This window comes from Protomyctophum parallelum (assembly GCF_964188405.1).
Source record: "Protomyctophum parallelum genome assembly, chromosome: 23".
Lineage (NCBI taxonomy): Eukaryota > Metazoa > Chordata > Actinopteri > Myctophiformes > Myctophidae > Protomyctophum > Protomyctophum parallelum.
Window position 1 is genome coordinate 18,982,502 of NC_139715.1, and position 20,143 is coordinate 19,002,644.

General features: G+C 44.6%; 2 protein-coding genes across 3 annotated transcripts in view; both read left to right on the forward strand.

Moving 5' to 3' along the window:
* Positions 1 to 19,414, forward strand: part of LOC310854274 (uncharacterized protein) — a 57,824-nt gene extending 38,410 nt beyond the window's left edge. For both annotated transcript variants that reach the window (XM_083758869.1, XM_083758870.1), the window contains exons 19-36: positions 237 to 308; positions 542 to 610; positions 760 to 831; positions 1,453 to 1,521; positions 2,216 to 2,284; positions 3,796 to 3,864; positions 4,239 to 4,307; positions 4,696 to 4,764; positions 6,445 to 6,513; positions 7,470 to 7,538; positions 8,580 to 8,660; positions 9,850 to 9,885; positions 10,386 to 10,422; positions 11,473 to 11,641; positions 13,827 to 14,215; positions 16,547 to 16,785; positions 17,930 to 18,134; positions 19,171 to 19,414. In XM_083758869.1, the coding sequence (XP_083614995.1) occupies positions 237 to 308; positions 542 to 610; positions 760 to 831; positions 1,453 to 1,521; positions 2,216 to 2,284; positions 3,796 to 3,864; positions 4,239 to 4,307; positions 4,696 to 4,764; positions 6,445 to 6,513; positions 7,470 to 7,538; positions 8,580 to 8,660; positions 9,850 to 9,885; positions 10,386 to 10,422; positions 11,473 to 11,641; positions 13,827 to 14,215; positions 16,547 to 16,785; positions 17,930 to 18,134; positions 19,171 to 19,385 (2,067 nt within the window). In that variant the 3' untranslated portion in view covers positions 19,386 to 19,414. The remainder of the gene's footprint in view (positions 1 to 236; positions 309 to 541; positions 611 to 759; positions 832 to 1,452; positions 1,522 to 2,215; positions 2,285 to 3,795; positions 3,865 to 4,238; positions 4,308 to 4,695; positions 4,765 to 6,444; positions 6,514 to 7,469; positions 7,539 to 8,579; positions 8,661 to 9,849; positions 9,886 to 10,385; positions 10,423 to 11,472; positions 11,642 to 13,826; positions 14,216 to 16,546; positions 16,786 to 17,929; positions 18,135 to 19,170) is intronic.
* LOC310854319 (thymidylate kinase-like) lies at positions 12,036 to 12,755 on the forward strand (the record flags this gene model as incomplete). The annotated part of the gene is made up of 1 exon (XM_083758916.1): positions 12,036 to 12,755. One exon carries the CDS (start codon positions 12,036 to 12,038, stop codon positions 12,753 to 12,755), a length of 720 nt encoding a protein of 239 aa, XP_083615042.1.
* Positions 19,415 to 20,143: the final 729 nt, after the last annotated feature.

The window sequence follows — 20,143 nt, forward strand, 5'->3', positions numbered from 1 at the left end:
CACACACACACACACACACACACACACACATCAAGTAATTACTACCAATAAACTACTACCAATAAACCATTTTACAGGATCTTCTTTCTATTCATTGTGCTATAAGCACCAAGTCACCAACCAGGCCAGAGAAATGTTAAGACAAGACAGAATACACCGCAAAGTGGGAACCGTGTACTGAAACACTTTTCTTTAATATGTGGCGCACTAACGTATGATGGATGATCTCCCTCCAGGGGGAGCCAGGATCCATAGGACTGGGTGGGTTGCCAGGTCTGCCAGGGGAGGACGGAGCACCTGGACAGAAAGTATGACTCGCTTTTATCACTTATATCCTCCGTACGTGACTGTTCTAACTCCATTGGTAAACCCTGAGGAATTCACTGTGTGTGTGTGTGTGTGTGTGTGTGTGTGTGTGTGTGTGTGTGTGTGTGTGTGTGTGTGTGTGTGTGTGTGTGTGTGTGTGTGTGTGTGTGTGTGTGTGTGTGTGTGTGTGTGTGTGTGTGTGTGTGCGTGTGTGCATGTGTGCGTGCGTCCATAGGGTGAGCCAGGCTCCACAGGTCTAAGGGGACTCGAAGGCGCTGCTGGAATTGGCACGCAGGGTGAGAAGGTACGAAACGGTCTAATTCCTCCATTTATCCAAGGAACTTCTAGAACTGCCCTGCTCAAGGGCACATCTACAGCAGCAATTATAGCTCCGCGGGCCAGAATCTGACAGCATGTCTTCTGTGACTTTTGTCCCTGTTTTTGTCTTATTAGGGGGACCAAGGCGGGAGGGGAATACGAGGTTTGTCTGGTCCACCGGGCATTGCTGGGCCCTCAGGAGCCAAGGTGAGGATACATTAACATTAACACATCTTTATGACTATTTACACACAGGCCATTTTGATCTTACTGTACATCACATATGGGGCTGGGTGGACACCGTTTTTAAGTAAAAGTATCGATACCGCAATGTAGAACTTACTGTGTTATAAGTAAAAGTCCAGAATTAAAAATGTACTTGGTAAAAGTACAAAAGTAATGGCAAAGTAACTAACGCTGTCAAATAAGTAAAAGTACAATATTTGGATCGAAAATGTAGAGTAGAAGTAAAAGTATTGGAAATTGGAAATACTCAACTAAAGTACAAATACCTCAAAATAACATAAGTATGTACTGGGTTACTTTCCACTCACTCCCATTTTCCCATTTCAATCTGAGAGCAAATAGCACAATGGTGTGTGAATCTAGTCATTTATATATCCCAATAGGCCTACTTTTATTGTCCAGGCACGTACTGTCTCTGTTGTCTCTGTTATTCATAGCATCTGACTGCCTGTGCCTGATTAGGTGCAGTGTGTTGTTTTTGTAAAATATGTCTTGTCTTTCTTAAATCAAATAGTAAAAAAATAATACAAAAAAGAGGAAACACAATTAAAAAAAATGTCTTGTTCTTCTCCCCGTCACCAGGGAGAACCAGGGACGCCAGGTCGATTGGGTTTACCAGGAATGCCAGGCCGTGGGATCATAGGAGGCAAGGTATCTGTTTTCTCGTCCGTTTTATAACCTTCAACAACAAACGCATAACATCAAATTTGAAAAAGAAAGTCAGGGTTTCTAAATGAGCACAAAGAGCTTTCACCTACATTAAAACAACACAATTTAGGTAATAATATCATATACAGCCAGGAACATTAGCCATAGTATTAGAGAGTAGTGTGTGTAGTTAGTAGTGGTCATCTCATGGCTGTCAATATTTTTGCATGGCTGTGTTGTATGTTGAGGACATAAAGTTACATGACTGAGGCACCCAGGTGATGGCAATAATACTAATCACCGTACCCTTACCGTGCATTACATGAACACTCCTGTCGGATGGTGGTTAAAGTTGATTGAGTTGGATACCGTTTCTCCCTCATGTCATAATATTTCTAGTTTATTGAAATAATGTCATGCCCATTTTGTCCAGTCCATAGCCTACTGCAGGCCTGGTTGACTAGATTTAGAAGACATTTTGAAGCTCTTGCTACAGAAATGACCGACTGTTTGTATGGAGAAATCCCCGTCATTTAACATGCATCTCAATGGGTGAGAGAAGGACAGCTTGCCATCGCAGAGTGGAGTATAGGCGGGGCTTAGTGAAGTGCTAGTTGAATGTATTGTGCAACTGTGCATTCTGTATGTATTTCCATCTGCTCTCTACGTCAATGATTGAATCATGTATGTTTCCCAGGGTGATCTTGGCCCATCTGGTCTTCCTGGTCCAATAGGGGAGACTGGCTATGGACTCCCTGGTCCCAAGGTAAGACAAGATATATAAATAACGCTTAACCACTTTGCTAGAGGTTCTGGCCCTCACCACCACCCGACCCATATGACCAATTGCCCAATGTAGCATGTCCCATACATACCCTTAATAATTTCCAAATGTTTAAATATTTTTGAAAATAGCAGATTGGCTATTTTCAAATGGTCGAAATGTGCATTGGGCCGAAGTGTTTGTAATAATAATGAAAATCTAAAATGTAACTAAGCCTAGTAACTAAAGTTGTCAAAAATGTGCAGTGTAGTGAAAGTACAACATTTGGCTCTGAAATGTAGTAGAAGTTAAAGTACTGACAATATTGTACATACTCAAGTAAAGTACAAATACCTCAAAACTAGCCTGGCTCGAGCCCTGAATCGCTAGCCACGCACATTAAATAAAACATGTTCTGGCGATTAATGTCTGGGAGCGTTTTAGTCTCGATCAAGGGACAAATTAGCCATTGGGCCAGTGGGGCCGTGGCCCAGGGGCCCTTCATTGGTTGTTGATTTTGTTAAATTTAGGTTAAAAAGATGATAAAAACACGGAAAAACACGAAAATGTCGCGTGCGCTCGCTATGGGGGCCCTGCAAATATTACCGGCCCAGTGGCCCTAATGGGGGTTAATCCGTCCCTGTCTCGATCGATAATCTGATCACAGCAGCTGATTGGCCATCAGCGCCGTCACTCGACAGCGTCAAACAACAAACATGGCTGCCCCCACTGTGGTAACTTGCGACCGTATCAACCTGGCTATAAATCGCCCTATGGTAAATAGTTTCTTTACAGAAACGAGAATTTTTAGAAAAGTCTTCATCTGACATGTTTGTACAGTGTTTGTTTGCGACCGAAGGTCGCAGATAACTATGAAACCTTGCGTTTTTGTCACGACACCTAACCCACAATCCCCGTCACGTCACTCACCCCAGACAAGCCCCCAGGTCATCGTGACATCAGCCCCCATATATGGTGATCCCTGTTGTCATCAATATTGGCCAGAAACTCATCTGACCTCAAACCTCAAGCCCTTAGATCTCCATTCTCCATATATGGATATATGTCAGAACCAGTCAACCAGTCAGTCAGTCAGTCAGTCAGAAGGGGGGTGAGAGGAGAGAGAGATGTGAGGGCTGCGTAACATGGATGTGCAGGCTTTGGTTGCTAGATGTGAGGGCCGCATAGCTGCCCGAACCTCTAGTAAAATACATCTGTAGAGTTAATAACAAGCAGTTAAAAAAAGAAACGACTTCAATGTATGAATTTCACATACTGGTGAGCCGTAAATAATACATTTTAAGGAAGCAGTGGGCCATATAAAATCTGCCTTTTTCCCCCCACTATTGCCCCCGGGCCGGACTTTGGACATCACAAACCTTATGTACAACTACAAACATATGCTATTCGGACTCGGGAGAAGAAGTGTTCTGGGGGTGGAGAGTTGAATCAAAGCTACTGTAACTCATTTATTTATGTTGGAAGTTCATGTTGGATGATGTGCTTTTTTGCAGGGTGAGCGTGGGGATTCAGGGCCCCATGGGCCTTCTGGTCCCAAAGGAGACGGTTACCCCGGCCCCATGGTGAGGATACAGTGCCCATGACGGACCACCATATTATGTCCATCTGTGCACCTGTCCATGCATTCATCTGCCAATTTGTTACACGTGTCTTTACCTAGTTTTACATGGCGCTGCACGCATCCATCCATCCGTCTGTCATTGGGCTTCCTGACTCATCCATCAGTTTTACGTTTAGTATCAAGAGTTGCAGTCAAAGCCGGATGGCCAGGTTTATCCATAAACCCTCTCCATTTCATGCTAATACTTAACATACTATACTTAACATACATGTTAGGAATTCGATGGCCCCTGCCCGGACTTATGTTTCCCAACATACGTACCGAACGTCAACACATAGTTAACTTTGTGTTGAGTTGTGTTGTGTTTTTGTGTAGGGCCCTCCTGGTTTGCCAGGCCTTATGGGAGAACCTGGCGTGGAAGGAATTGGCATTCCTGGACCAAAGGTACGTACATACATACATACAGTACATACAACATACATACATAAATACATACATACATACATACATACATACATACATATGTTTTACATATATTTTTACATACGGTATAATTACAAGTGAGCTAGCAAATAATCAAGTGATATGAGGTGAATCCAAATTATTTGTGAGCTGTGCAGTGCAAGTATACCCGTATCTACATCTTTTGGGGGGGTTATCTGATGTAGCTTATGTACGTGCCGCACGAGTGTGCGTGCACAAAAGTAACAGTAGCGTCTACGTGATTCATTTATGATCAAGCAAGCTCACTCGACCTGTTTGATTGTTAGGCTGTGTGTGTGCGGGTAGCAGCCTTCAGTTCATCCAAACCCCTCTGTTCTCATCTTGCCAGGGCGATATTGGATTCCGCGGGTTGCCCGGGTTACCGGGACCTCCAGGGGAAGGCCTGCAAGGACCATCGGTAACAAAAATAACCACACACACACACACACACTGCATTATGAAGAACACTTCTGGAATGTCCCCCGCCGGCACGAAGCGCGCAGTATTACCACGGCCCTTTGTTTAAAGTAGCTTCCAAAAATACTTTTCATCAAACCATTTGTCACTGTGCTCAAAGGGTAGACGGCGCGCAGCGAGCGCTGTGTAATCTTTATTCTGATTTACAGTGCGGCCCAGGTGTTTCTGATTATCCTCAAGAGGTATTATGTTGTAGCTCTTGACAGACAGCTCCAGACGCCTTTGCCTCACCTTTGTACGTGCGAACGCACCGCACCCATACTACCAGCGGTGGAAAGTAACTAAGTACATTTACCCAAGCACTGTACTTTGTACAATTTTAGTACAATGTTAGTACAATTTTGAGATATTTGTACTTTACTTGAGTATTTCCAATTTCCAGTACTTGAACTTGTACTCCACTACATCTCAGTGGCAAATATTGTACTAGTTACAAGCTCTCTATTTTGGCTATTTGAAAATAGACGATCTACAAGCTCACTATGTGCTGCGATGCGACATAATATTATTGTGAGCTTGTAGATCTGCTATTTTCAAAAGATTTTTACAATACACATTTGAAAACTTGAAATGGGACATACTGCATAATAGGTACTTTTACTTTTGGTACTCCAAGTACATTTTGATGCCAATACCTTTGTACTTTTACTCAAGTAAATTTGGAATTCCAGACTTTTACTTGTAACCGAGTATTCCTATATTGCAGCACCACCACAGGGGCTTAGCGTGCGTTCACAGTGGCGGTTCAACCTCACCGGTGTTTATTGTGGTTCTGCCTCTGAGCCTTGTGTGAATATCGCCTGATTTATGCTCACGTACCCAAAAGTAGCCGATCTACAAGCTGAGAACGCGTCTCATATAAGAACTGTGTTTGAAAAATAAACCGATCACCCCGGCCTTTTCATTCATATGGATATGAAGCATCGACTGGAGGTGGAAATGTACACATATACCCAAAGAGTAACAAAATAAGCGTTAGAAACGAGTCAAACAACCCAGAGACTACATTTCCGGGTAGGCGGGTGGCTGCAGCTGCCCGTCGCACAACATAAACGGACATGTTTTTATAATCTTTTGTATTGATATTTAATGTTTCGTGGTTAGTACGAGTTGAGTCACTGCCAGCTGAGGAACGAGGAATCTCAGGAACGCAAGCTGGGCGTGACGTATATTAGCAGCGACATTGCTTTCATATGTAGTTTCAAGGTTTTTGCGGCCAAATGAATTCAATTTTCTCCAGAAACTGGCTGTATCAAATATGATTGGACATCATTAACGACGCACAGCCACCTCCCTGACAGAAAGGCCGGGATGATTTTATCAAACACAGTTCTAATATGAAGCGACCTAAAATCCCCCTATGGCCGCCCTCTACTGAAAGTGACGTCAGACTTCGGTGCTCTATAGGGATTATACATAATACTATTTGTTTGTTCAACTATGATGTTTGTAAACAAGTCTTCGGTGTACTATATACTATTACGTCATGCCTCATTTCTTGTCAACTTCGAGACATGTAGACAAGGTACAAAGAGTCATTTCAAGCTGCTCTGGTCTGGCACGCCTACGCTGTATCTTCTTGTAACATTCATGATGACATCTGCCTTACTCTGCACTTTAGGGTAACATCGGACGACCGGGCCCTCCGGGGCCGTCGGGGCCTCCGGGACAAGGACTTCAGGGGCCAAAGGTAGGTTGAGATAATGTGCCATGCTCAGACCGGAGTGGTCCTAAATGTATGTAGCTTACTTAGCTTCCAAGGCTAGGGGTAGGGTTGTCCCGATCCGATCACGTGGTCGGAAATCATCATCAAATGATCAGAATCGGATCGGGAGCAAAAATACAAAAACGTGATCAGGACATCCCTAGTATCAATATTATATCCTTTATCCTTATCATATTAGACTGGATATTGTCTATGATTTTGGATATTGTACTATTTTGATATGGCATAAGTGGTCTATGATGAATATATAAATATCTGATCGGAAATGGGCAGATACTAAAGAAAAAGTGATCGGGAGTCGGGACATCCCTAGGGGTTTCATTCTCACCGGGGGTGGGTGCTACATTTAACCCATTTACCCCTGGCACACACCATATAATGTGTGCGTGACGCACACGAGCCCCGCATACGCACACTCGCAGAAATAGATCCAATCCTATTTTAAAGCCTGCGTATGCAGGACTGGCGTTATCCGCGCGCATGATGTAGCCGGTGTCATTGATATCAATTGGATCTTTCCAAGCGCAGTTATGCAAGCTCACAGAGCTTGTACAATTATAAGGTATTTTTAAATAGCCAACACAGAAATCTAAAATTACACAGATGCTTTGGCTGTTTTAATGGGTTAAATCGTATGCACTCCTGATACCATAAAATGCTTTGGTTAACAGCATCTGCTAGAACTGAATTTTGTGTAAAGGTTTGTAGGGTAAATAGTTGTGAATATTGTCACATTTTCAGCTGTAGAACACTCAAGTCTACCATCCCCCTATGTAAATGTAAGAAGTCAGTTTGTGTGGTACTGCATGCATAATTAAGTCTAGGTCACGGTTATGTATATGGAATCTGTACGGGCAGCAAATTGTATGTGACAGGAGCAAAAGCAGAAAACCGCTTTATTTTATTTTTATTTTTTTCAGGGCGAGCAGGGATCCCAGGGTGTGATAGGCCCAAGAGGAATCCCTGGGGAGGGCTTCCCTGGGGCTAAGGTGAGTCAACAAGTTTGTTTCTGCTTGTGTGTGTGCTCACCTGCATATTCACACATGATATCCAATTGGCAGGTGCAACACATCACCACAATTAGCTATTATTATTATTATCTATAAGCTCTGCTATTTTCGGTGTGGAACCCCGTTATACAACACAGAGTATACTTTAGGCATAATATACAGATTGCACTTTACCAACATTCCAATGGATTATTAGTATAGTAAAGTGCACTCAGGGCATTATGCCTAATCCTAATTTATAAACAAACGGGTATTTCTGGGTAGAATGCTTTAGAATGTTTTCACTATATCAAATAAAGTGTCCAGAACTTTAGCTATGTCTAGTTCGTAGACAACCTATTTGTCAACCAGATATTTTTGAAGAAAATAATACATTTGTAATAGTCAATATCAATATTATTAGTGTCCTTTTTATTCCAGAAATAAGGTTAATGAATTATAATGCTCCAATGAGACACTGCAGTGTTATCTACCCAGAAATAAAGTTTTGGTTGTGGTCAGTTGTGTAAAGTATATTTACTCAAGTACTGTTCTGTACATTTACTTGTACTCCACTACATCTCAGAGGCAAATATTATACTTTTACTCCACTACAATTATATTAAAACTTTAGTTACTTTGTACATTTTGATTATTGTCACAAAACATATACCTGTACATTAACCACTTCAACCCTATATACATTTCAGCCATTTGAAAATAGCCAATCCAAAAGCTCACAATGCGTCGCGATGCGACACTTTTGTAAACACAATTTTGAAGATTGCTTGGTAGACGGAGAGCTTTGCCTTCTAACAGAGTATTTCTACATTGCAGTATTGATACTTTTACTTAAGTGATAAGATGGAGTACTTCTTCCACCACTGGTTGTGCGGATGTCACGATGATTCAGTCTCTTGCCTTTTCTTAGTCGTATGACTCAAAACCAGACGTGTGTGTGCGTGTGTGTGTGTGTGTGTGTGTGTGTGCGTGTGCGTGTGCGTGTGCGTGTGTGTGTGTGTGTGTGTGTGTGTGCGACAGGGGGACCGTGGCTCAGCGGGGGAGAGGGGACTGAAAGGCATCAAAGGAGAGTTGGGGGACGGAGGAGTACCAGGACAAGCCGTGAGTCATGCCCTGTTTTCTTAATGTATCTTACACTCAGTGGTGGAAAGTAACTATGAATACATTTACTTAAGTACTGTACTTAAGTAAAATGTTGAGGTATTTTTTTACTTCACTTCACTCCTTTACTCCAATTTCCAGTACTTTTACTTCTACTCCACTACATCTCAGAGGCAAATATTGTACTTTTACTTTGTAGATTTGGATTATTATTACAAAGCATACAGTCACCACTTCAGCGCTACTGTATATACATTTCGGCCATTCTAAAATAGCCGATCTACAAGCTCCCAATGCGTCACATCGCATGAGTCTTAAAAAATGGGGGTCGTCTTATAATCAGAGTCGTCTTATATTCTGCACAGTCAATACTTTTTTTTACTCAAGTAAATGATGAATTACGGACTTTTACTTGTAACAGAGTATTTCTATATTGCAGCATTGATTCTTTTACTTAAGTGAAAATTGTGAATACTTTTTCCACCTCTCTGTATCTTATTGTAACATACAGTATACAGTATATGAACATCTATTGGACAGGCTCATCGCATAGAGACCATTTTGTTTCAGTCTCACAGATTGTGTTTTGTTTTGTTTGTTTGACCTTCATTTCAAAATGAAAGATGAAAGATCTATTTTTCCCGGGAGACCTGGTTATGGGGAACATAAAAGATTCAGGACAATACACTTTAAAATAGACACATATATTCTACTAACAGGGTACCCACTAGCGTTGCCTGGGTTATTGTATGTGCAGTTGGGCACATGCACAGTTGTTGGAGGCCTGCCTCTGACATCAGTCATTACGTGATTTCAGTATATCACGACATCAGTCATCTGTCTCTACACATTAAAGGCAAAGACGCAGCCCAAGCAGCCCCTCCATTGAGTTCCAGTGTGCAGTTAAACTTTCATGAAGCTAAATATTTAAGTACAAAACATTTCAAAAAGTTCCCCAGTTCCCCAAGTCGTAATAACACACCTCTATGGACAGAGCCCAGTGCAAGACAGACAGACAAGCACGCTCAAACGCAAGCACACACACACACACACCCACACACACACACACACACACACACACACACACAAAATACACGTGCACGCACACACACACACAAAACACACACACACACATCACACATCGCAAAAATGACACAGATAAGGCATTAAATGTGTTTTCTCACTTCAGGGCCGAACAGGGGACAAAGGTGAAGCGGGTCTGACTGTAAGTCCTCCTGCTTCCATTCATGTTTTCCTTCACGTTACAGTACTCTGTTAGCCTGGTATACTCTGTCATTTTACGGAGTCTTTCACTTATAGGTTCTTTAACCCATTAAGAGGGATGGAGCCCGTTCATTATTGTTGATAACGAGCACCTTATCGATCAGGCTTATCGAGCCGGGTTCCTATCGAGCCCACATATCAAGCATTTTCTATTATTTTGTGGAAGGACGGGAGACGACAATAAATTCGGAACAGAACCAGTATCTTTTTTTTTATTGGCCATTTGTGAGTGACTGACCACCATCGAAAATGGTGTCAAATGGCTTTATATTATGAATAGTACTGTAATTTGTGCAAGTGCTAAATGGCTTTATATTATGAATAGTATAGGTAGTAGGTACTGTAATAATTAAGAACTGAACTGAGGCCAATTCTACAAATTCCTTCTAAATCAGTAGGCCTATAGTTTGTGTTTTTTATTGTGTTTTTGATTGATTTCAGAGAGAGGACATCATTCGAATGATTAAGGAGATCTGTGGTATGGCACATCATCTTTATTTAATGTTTTTCTCACGATATCATATTACTGATCTGGTGGTTCAGGTGTGGGAAAGATTTATATACATGCATGTTACATGATGTTGTGTTACCTAAACTAATAAGGCCCCTCGGTGTAAATATCACTATAATAATGGAGGACGGTATCATTAGTATAGGGAAAATGGAGGAAACGCGATAATGGTACGAGATTGGATACGAAAATAGAACCCAAAATGGGAAAGGAAAGATCCTGGATGCATTAATGCACGGTCTCATAGCCTCGTGCTGTGATCAAATATAAATGCAAATGACTTAATACAGGTACTCATAAAATGAAGAAAAAAGTAACTGTGTGGGGCTCCTTTGAAAACATCTCGCCTGAATATGTACTGTCGGCTCACAACGGGATAATATGAGATTAGCCGTGATCCTGAGCATCTTCCAAAACCCTACCAGACTCACCCGTTTTTAGAAAAGTCTCATACTTTGGTTTTATTACATTCTTCTATCTTTCTTTCATTGTTTCTATTGTGTGTCCCTCTGTAACTCCCATTTTGGACGGGGAGTTATGTCTCAAGACAAGTGGTCTAAAGTAACGAAGTACATTTACTAAGTACCGAAGCAAATATTGTACTTTTACTCCACTACATTTATTTGAAAACTTTAGTTACTAGTTAGTTTGTAGATTTTGATTATTACAAAACATACATTTACCACTTCAGCCCTATATACATTTCAGCCATTTGAAAAAGCTCACAATACTCACTCATTGTGAGCTTGTAGATCGGCTATTTAAAAAAAAAAATTATACATTTGAAAACTTGAAATGAGACATTCTGCATAAAGACTACTTTCTACTTTTTGGTACTTTAAGTACATTTTGATGCCAACACTTTTGCATGTTTACTCAATAACATTTGAATTCTGGACTTTTACTTGTAATGGAGTATTTCTAAAATGCAGTATTGGTACTTTTACTTAAGTAAAACAATTGAGTACTTTTCCCACCACTGCTCAAGACTGTATTCTCTCCCCCCCCCCCATAAAGGATGTGGCGTCAAATGCAAAGAGAGACCCATGGAGCTGGTGTTTGTGATCGACAGCTCGGAGAGCGTCGGCCCAGAGAACTTTGAGATCATCAAGGACTTTGTGGCGGCGCTGGTGGACCGCGTGACGGTGGGACGGAACGCCACCCGCATCGGACTGGTGCTCTACAGGTCTGTGAACATGTCCGAAAACCTGGTGCTCTACAGGTCTGTGAACATGTCCGAAAACCTGGTGCTCTACAGGTCTGTGAACATGTCCGAAAACCTGGTGCTCTACAGGTCTGTGAACATGTCCGAAAACCTGGTGCTCTACAGGTCTGTGAACATGTCCGAAAACCTGGTGCGCATTGTGAGCTTGTAGATTGGCTATTTTTGATTGTGGATCGTGAATGTCAAGTTCATGATGTCATCTGGACATTGTGACGTCATATTGACTTACAAATATGGAGTTATTTGCCTCTCTGTTTGACTTCCTGAACAACAACAAAAAAAGTTCGATATTTTGTGGTCCCCGAAAGTTAAATATTTCTCGGCTCCGTGAGGTATTTGATTGTTGCTCGTACCAATGGTACGCCAACGAGGAGCGCTCATCGTGGTAGAAGGCGTGGACGGGGCCGGGAAATCGACACAATGCAGCGCGTTAGTGCGTGCCCTGCAGCAACGTGGACGAGCAGCCGAGACAATGGCGTTTCCCGACAGAACCACCGAGGTCGGCCGGCTGATCGACGCCTACCTTCGGAACAAACACAACGTGGAGGACCACGCCGTGCACCTGTTGTTCTCCGCGAACCGCTGGGAGCTGGCGCCCTCGATGAAGGAGAAGCTGGAAGGAGGCACCACCCTGGTCGTGGACCGGTACGCCTTCTCCGGAGCCGCGTTCACCGGCGCCAAGCCGGGGTTCCGTCTGGACTGGTGCAAGCAGCCCGACGCGGGACTGCCGAAGCCAGACCTGGTGGTGTTCCTGCGGCTCGATCCAAACGCCGCCGCGCTCAGGGGGGGCGCCCGGTTTGGAGCGGAGAGATACGAGAACGGCGCCTTCCAGAGGGCGGTCCAGCAGGAGTTTGAGCAGCTGTCGAGAGACCCCTCGATCAACTGGCAGGTCGTCGATGCTTCCCAAAGCGTCGAGGACGTTCACGCCAGCATCAAGAGCCACAGTTTGAAAGCCATCGACACGGCTGAGAATCAGCCGCTTGGGGAACTATGGAAATCTGCTACCACTACTGCTAGTACTCAGATGAGTTGTAGTAGTAGTGACTTTGTGTGTATGTACCCCTCGTTCCTGTGACGTCATGTGGCATCCCAATCAATGGCAAAATGGCAAGATAAACTGACCACTCCAACGGCTTTGTGTGTGTGTGTGTGTGTCCACCCCGAAAACCCAGTGACCAAGTGACTCCCAAGTGTGTGCAACAGTAGATATTTATTAACCAAGAAATACATTTTATTGTATGTATCGTCAGATAAAAGATGTCTTGATCATAATTCATAATTGACCTTGTGAGGACACGCACTTCCTTTACACACGGTTTTACGTTTCTTTGGAAGAAGATGAATCAGAGATGTAGAATAAACCATGGACACTTTAATATTTTATTTTCATTTATGTTTGAAATTGTCTTTATTTGTTGTGTTGTTTTCCAGTGCAAAATGCAGAAAAGGTATGATTTTTGGTAGAGCAAACTGTGTAGGCTATTTCCTGTTTTCTCTTTTATTTGAAACACCTCACTGAAGATCTTAGATTGCACTGAGGTGCTACATGCCACACAATACCAGCAGCCACATTACATATAGTGTATATTTGAGATGTAGTAGTGGGAATAGTCTGTCTGCGTCCAGGAATAGGATGCAGACAATGGACACCGGAATGTCACACAGTCATTTATTAGTTCGGGGAATATGGGTCAACATAAAACGCATGCACTGCTCCAAATACGTCCAATGAGCAACAAAACCAGTTCAAAGCATTTTCAAAACTAACTTTGTTTCAGGGACTTCTTGGTTTCAGTCCACCAACCCTACCTTCGTTCGAAGCAAAGTATTGAAAATGTTGAATTGTGTACAGATAATAATAATCATCTTTATTTACAGTATATAGCAATTTTCACACATGCAGCTCAAGTGCTTTACAAAATAATCTTAGTAAAATAAAGGTGAAAGATATGAGTTGAAAAGAAGTTTGGCCATGGCCACATTGCACATTCGATACTTCAATTTACGTATGGCATCATAAATCCTGCATAATATACTGTATGTAATTGCATGTCCAATGGTACTATGTCTGTCTGTCTGTCTGTCTGTCTATTGATCTCTCAACCTGTCTGTCTGTGTGTGTGTGTGTGTGTCTGTCCGTCCCCAGCCTGGAGGTGAAGCTGGAGTTCAACCTGGTGCGCCACATGAGCAAGCAGGACATGAAGCACGCCATCCGGAACATCCCGTACATCGGCGAGGGCACCCACACCGGCACGGCCATCCGCAAGGCCACCCAGGAGGCCTTCTACGGCTCCCGCGCCGGAGTCAGCAAGGTGGCCATCGTCATCACGGACGGACAGACGGACAAGCGCGATTCCGTCAAGCTGGACATAGCGGTTCGCGAGGCGCACGCCGCCAACATCGAGATGTTCGCGCTGGGCATCGTCAACACCTCGGACCCGACGCAGGGCGAGTTCCTGAGGGAGCTGAACCTGATCGCGTCGGACCCGGACAGCGAGCACATGTTCCTCATCGATGACTTCAACACGCTGCCAGGTGAGGCGGGGCAACCCGTCCTGCACAGTCCAGGACTTCGTTCAACGTGCCACATGAGCTTATTGCGGGGGGGTCTTCAACGGGGGGTCCGTGACCCCTAGGGGGTCCTCAGAGATACTGCAGTGGGGCCGCCAGATCTTTGTGTGCTAGGGAGGTTTTTGAGGGCTCCTATATTCTCCTATATTAGTGGAGATCGTCCTACACAAACATTAAATTCCCATTGACAATGAATAGAGAATTGTACGTCATAGTGTCTGAGCAAATTGGCTATTTTCGTCCTACACAAAGTAATTCCCGTTGACAATGAATGGAGAATTTTACGTCATAGTGTCTGAGCAAATAGACATGTTTTACCCTCACTTAAAACGGGTGTGATTTTTATTTTACATTAACCACTTGAACCCTCGCATCCATATTCTTGGGGGAACATTAGCCGAAAATAGCCACTCTACGAGCTCACATCGCGTTGTGAGCTTGTAGATCTGCTATTTTCGGTGAAGAAGGTTTGGTATACAGGGAGAAAAGAGCAGACGAAGTATACAGAGCCAAAGGTTTACAAAGTCTTGAGGGTTTGAAAATGTCTGAAAATACATGCACATTTAACATGAATCCAACATGTAGTGGGCGTCCCTGCTTTATCTCTCATCTCAACTAAAGGCCTTTTCATACTCCAGTTTTAGGTGATAAGGTGACCACCCAAAACTCCAACATGACGTCAAGCCACAGTGATCAGCCACTCACCGCACTCACCCCAACACATCTCTCTGTTTTTACTAACCACGGTGGTCACCTTGTCACCTAAAGCTGCAGTATGAATAGACCTTTAGGGGTCCTTGGCCTGAAAAAACATTGAAGACCCCCTGGTCTTGTATTGTATTGTATCTACTATCTACTGTATGTATTCAAATCTCACACGCGGTTGGAAAACAACAGCGGTCTCTCATTAGTGTTGTGTTGTCACGTCTGTGTCTCTGACTGACTCCTTACAGTACGTCTGTGTCTCTGACTGACTCCTTACATCTGTGTCTCTGACTGACTCCTTACATCTGTGTCTCTGACTGACTCCTTACATCTGTGTCTCTGACTGACTCCTTACATCTGTGTCTCTGACTGACTCCTTACATCTGTGTCTCTGACTGACTCCTTACATCTGTGTCTCTGACTGACTCCTTACAGTACGTCTGTGTCTCTGACTGACTCCTTACATCTGTGTCTCTGACTGACTCCTTACAGTACGTCTGTGTCTCTGACTGACTCCTTACATCTGTGTCTCTGACTGACTCCTTACAGTACGTCTGTGTCTCTGACTGACTCCTTACATCTGTGTCTCTGACTGACTCCTTACATCTGTGTCTCTGACTGACTCCTTACATCTGTGTCTCTGACTGACTCCTTACATCTGTGTCTCTGACTGACTCCTTATGTCTGTGTCTCTGACTGACTCCTTACATCTGTGTCTCTGACTGACTCCTTACATCTGTGTCTCTGACTGACTCCTTACATCTGTGTCTCTGAATGACTCCTTACATCTGTGTCTCTGACTGACTCCTTACATCTGTGTCTCTGACTGACTCCTTACATCTGTGTCTCTGACTGACTCCTTACGTCTGTGTCTCTGACTGACTCCTTACGTCTGTGTCTCTGAATGACTCCTTACATCTGTGTCTCTGAATGACTCCTTACATCTGTGTCTCTGACTGACTCCTTACATCTGTGTCTCTGACTGACTCCTTACATCTGTGTCTCTGACTGACTCCTTACGTCTGTGTCTCTGACTGACTCCTTACGTCTGTGTCTCTGACTGACTCCTTACATCTGTGTCTCTGACTGACTCCTTACATCTGTGTCTCTGACTGACTCCTTACATCTGTGTCTCTCACTCCTTACGTCTGTGTCTCTGAATGACTCCTTACATCTGTGTCTCTGAATGACTCCTTACATCTGTGTCTCTCACTCCTTACGTCTGTGTCTCTCACTCCTTACATCTGTGTCTCTGAATGACTCCTTACATCTGTGTCTCTCACTCCTTACGTCTGTGTCTCTCACTCCTTACGTCTGTGTCTCTCACTCCTTACGTCTGTGTCTCTCACTCCTTACGTCTGTGTCTCTCACTCCTTACGTCTGTGTCTCTGACTGACTCCTTACATCTGTGTCTCTGACTCCTTACATCTGTGTCTCTGACTCCTTACATCTGTGTCTCTCACTCCTTACGTCTGTGTCTCTCACTCCTTACGTCTGTGTCTCTCACTCCTTACGTCTGTGTCTCTCACTCCTTACGTCTGTGTCTCTCACTCCTTACGTCTGTGTCTCCAACCCGTCGCGACGCCACAGCTCTGGAGTCCAAGCTGGTGAGTCAGTTCTGCGAGGACGAGAACGGAGCCTTGATCTACAACCGGATGAAGAACAACGGCTACAACGGCGGCAACAACGGCAACAGCGGCTACGACGGAGGCAACGGCAGGAACGGGAATAACGGGAAATACGCCATCGGCGGTCACACCTACCGGCCGGCCGGCGAACAGGAGCGGCCGCTGAATGGTCGACATAAGGGCAGCAGCACCCACAGTCAGGTTGGCAGACATAAGGGCAGCAGCACCCACAGTCAGGTTGGCAGACATAAGGGCAGCAGCACCCACAGTCAGGTTGGCAGACATAAGGGCAGCAGCACCCACAGTCAGGTTGGCAGACATAAGGGTGGCAGCACCCACAGTCAGGTTGGCAGACATAAGGGTCGCAGCACCCACAGTCAGGTTGGCAGACATAAGGGCAGCAGCACCCACAGTCAGGTTGGCAGACATAAGGGCAGCAGCACCCACAGTCAGGTTGGCAGACATAAGGGTCGCAGCACCCACAGTCAGGTTGGCAGACATAAGGGCAGCAGCACCCACAGTCAGGTTGGCAGACATAAGGGCAGCAGCACCCACAGTCAGGTTGGCAGACATAAGGGTGGCAGCACCCACAGTCAGGTTGGCAGACATAAGGGCAGCAGCACCCACAGTCAGGTTGGCAGACATAAGGGCAGCAGCACCCACAGTCAGGTTGGCAGACATAAGGGCAGCAGCACCCACAGTCAGGTTGGCAGACATAAGGGCAGCAGCACCCACAGTCAGGTTGGCAGACATAAGGGTGGCAGCACCCACAGTCAGGTTGGCAGACATAAGGGCAGCAGCACCCACAGTCAGGTTGGCAGACTACTGCTCACATACACTGTAGCTTCGAGCAGTGGTTCCCAAACCTTTTAGCTAGTAGACCCAAATGAGAAATTCGATGTCTCCCCCGGGTCCCAAACTATTTAAATGGTTTATGGAATTTCGTTGATTTTTTTTTTCATTTATTCATTGATAAACATTTGCCTGTTACCTCCTACGGTACCAACATCATATAAACATTCTTTAGTTTTGGGTCTGCAAGGCTAAATCTCATCAAATGGTTTTCCGTGACTCAAATGCAGAATACATTTTAGGCCTTGATATGAAATAAGGGTTGAAAACCACTGCCATACACTAATCCATAGATTAGACCCACTTAAGCCTGGTTATGCCTCATTGCACTTGGAGCGACACAATGTAGATATTTGGTGTGCAGCACGATGTGCAACAAAGTATAAATCAGCCATTACTCTATCCAAGAGCCTAAAAATGTAATAAAACTATTTTCCATGATAGATTATCAATTGTCTTTTCCTCTTTTATTTATTTATTATTTTTATCTAAGGGGGGCCACGAAGGAGGTGGTGGTCAGAATGTGCACGTCGTCGGGACAAACTGGGGAACGGATCGCGGGGACACGTTTAACCGCAACACCACGTCCACCGGGCTCGTCCCTCCGGTCAGGGAGGGAGCGTCCGCCAGTGTAGGAGGCTCCTCTTCATCTGGGCACTATGTACCTCCACCACAGCAGCCTCGCCCTCTTCCCAAAGGTACAAAGAACAACCGTTTACTTTTGAGACTATAGATTAGATGCTTTTATATCTTTCTGATATAAATCCAGGAATTTCTGTCTTTGTGCGTTTCTGCATGCGTCTGTCTCTCACTTGCCTTTAATTCTTGGTTGATCAACACTTGCGTATTATGGAGATCCCCGGACTCTCTTTAGTTAGGTGCATCATAGATTACCGACGCCATAGACTGACTTCTCAGATAATGGCTATCTCTCATGCCCCTTTTACACGAGAACGGTGTCCATACTAGTCTAGGAAACAGAAAATGAAGTATCGTTTGCTGGGGTCCCTTTAGAGTGAAAACGCAACAAAGTGAAAACACCTTCCAGAGTGGAATCATGGCTCACGTGGGCTCACAACGCTTATGTTTATTACATTGCTGCAAAGCTGTAGGCGATATTTGGAGTTCCTAGAATGAGCAAGCGCCCCCTCGCCCCGCTCATCCTACGATTTCAAATGTAGCGAATAGCGATGGTGAATGTAAACGATGACGTAAACAAAAAAGCCTTGTGATAGGAAGTAGAACGGAAGTGTGGTTCTTGTACATGCGTGCCTGACGTGGTGCCTGGTCTTTCTGGGAGTCCGTCACCGCCACCTAGACACCTGGCATGCACACTACAGCGTTTTCAGTCATTGCAGCGTCTCGGTGTAAAGGCTAAATAAAAATGAGAACGCAACGGGACTTTGCCGTTTTCTCTGGAGTCCGTTTCCGTCTAAAAGTGGCCTCAGATAATGGCTGACGCCATAGTGTATGTTGACTATACTTTACAGTACTGATGAGTACTCATAGACTGGGCACTAACTACAGTGTGACACTGACACAGGTTGCACTAGTATCCTGACAGTTACAATTGAGGTGTTTAGCGGACACTTATGTAAGCGATTCTCCCTCCGTTCCATTATGGTCAGTTTAGGTTTGTCTAGACAAGGCCAATAATTCTAGGCTATTCTATTCTGTAAAATCTTTGTCTACAACATGAGATCTCGCTCTCTCTCTCCTACCCCCCCCTTCCAGAAGTGGTACCACTGGACCCCCGCTGTGCTCTGGCCCTGGACCAGGGCCCGTGTCGGGACTACAACATCCGCTGGTACTACGACAAGCAGGCCAACTCCTGCGCTCAGTTCTGGTACGGCGGCTGCGAGGGCAACGCGAACCGCTACGAGACGGAGGCCGAGTGCAAGAGGACGTGCGTGTCGGCCCGGTCCGCAGCAGGTACAGCACGCACATGAGCCGACCGACGGAATGAAAACCCCCACACAACCCTAAACCCCCACACAACCCTAAACCCCCACACAACCCTAAACCCCCACACAACCCTAAACCCCCACACAACCCTAAACCCCCACACAACCCTCGTTTCTGTGGCCCGTTGATGATATAAGCGGCCGAGGGCCCATCTCCACCTCCGTACACACCCCCTCCCTCCTTTTTCTCCCTCTCAGCTTTCCCATTATCTTCCTCTATAAAGACAATTCATCTGGACTTCAGAGAGAGGACTGTTTAAAAAAAACTACATTTTGTATTTCTTTATCTGCTCTTACATATGTGGATACTGTACAGAAAAGACCTTTCCTTACCTTTACGGGGTACATTTTTCTCACTTTCATACTGTCATTCTTCTCTGGTGTGTTCTAAATGTGACTTCCTAGAGCCACGTGCTACGTCATGTTTCTTGTACTGTACGTGCAAACCTACTTGGTCACTATCTATCATCTGGCTAAACCAGGGGTGGGCAACTCTGACGATGGAGAGGGCCATTATGTTTCCACACTCACTCCAGAGGGCCACATTACATGTTAACTTTATGAACTAAATTCAAATACATTGGACACAAAAAGACTAGTCTAGTCATCAAGCTGACTGAAGTAATTAAAGCGGGTCATGTTTGGAATTGTAACAGCTGAAAACAATAATATATCAGTATTCCGATATTAACCTGCGGGCCGCATTAAGTGATGGTGGGGGCGGCATGTGTCCCCTCCATGTG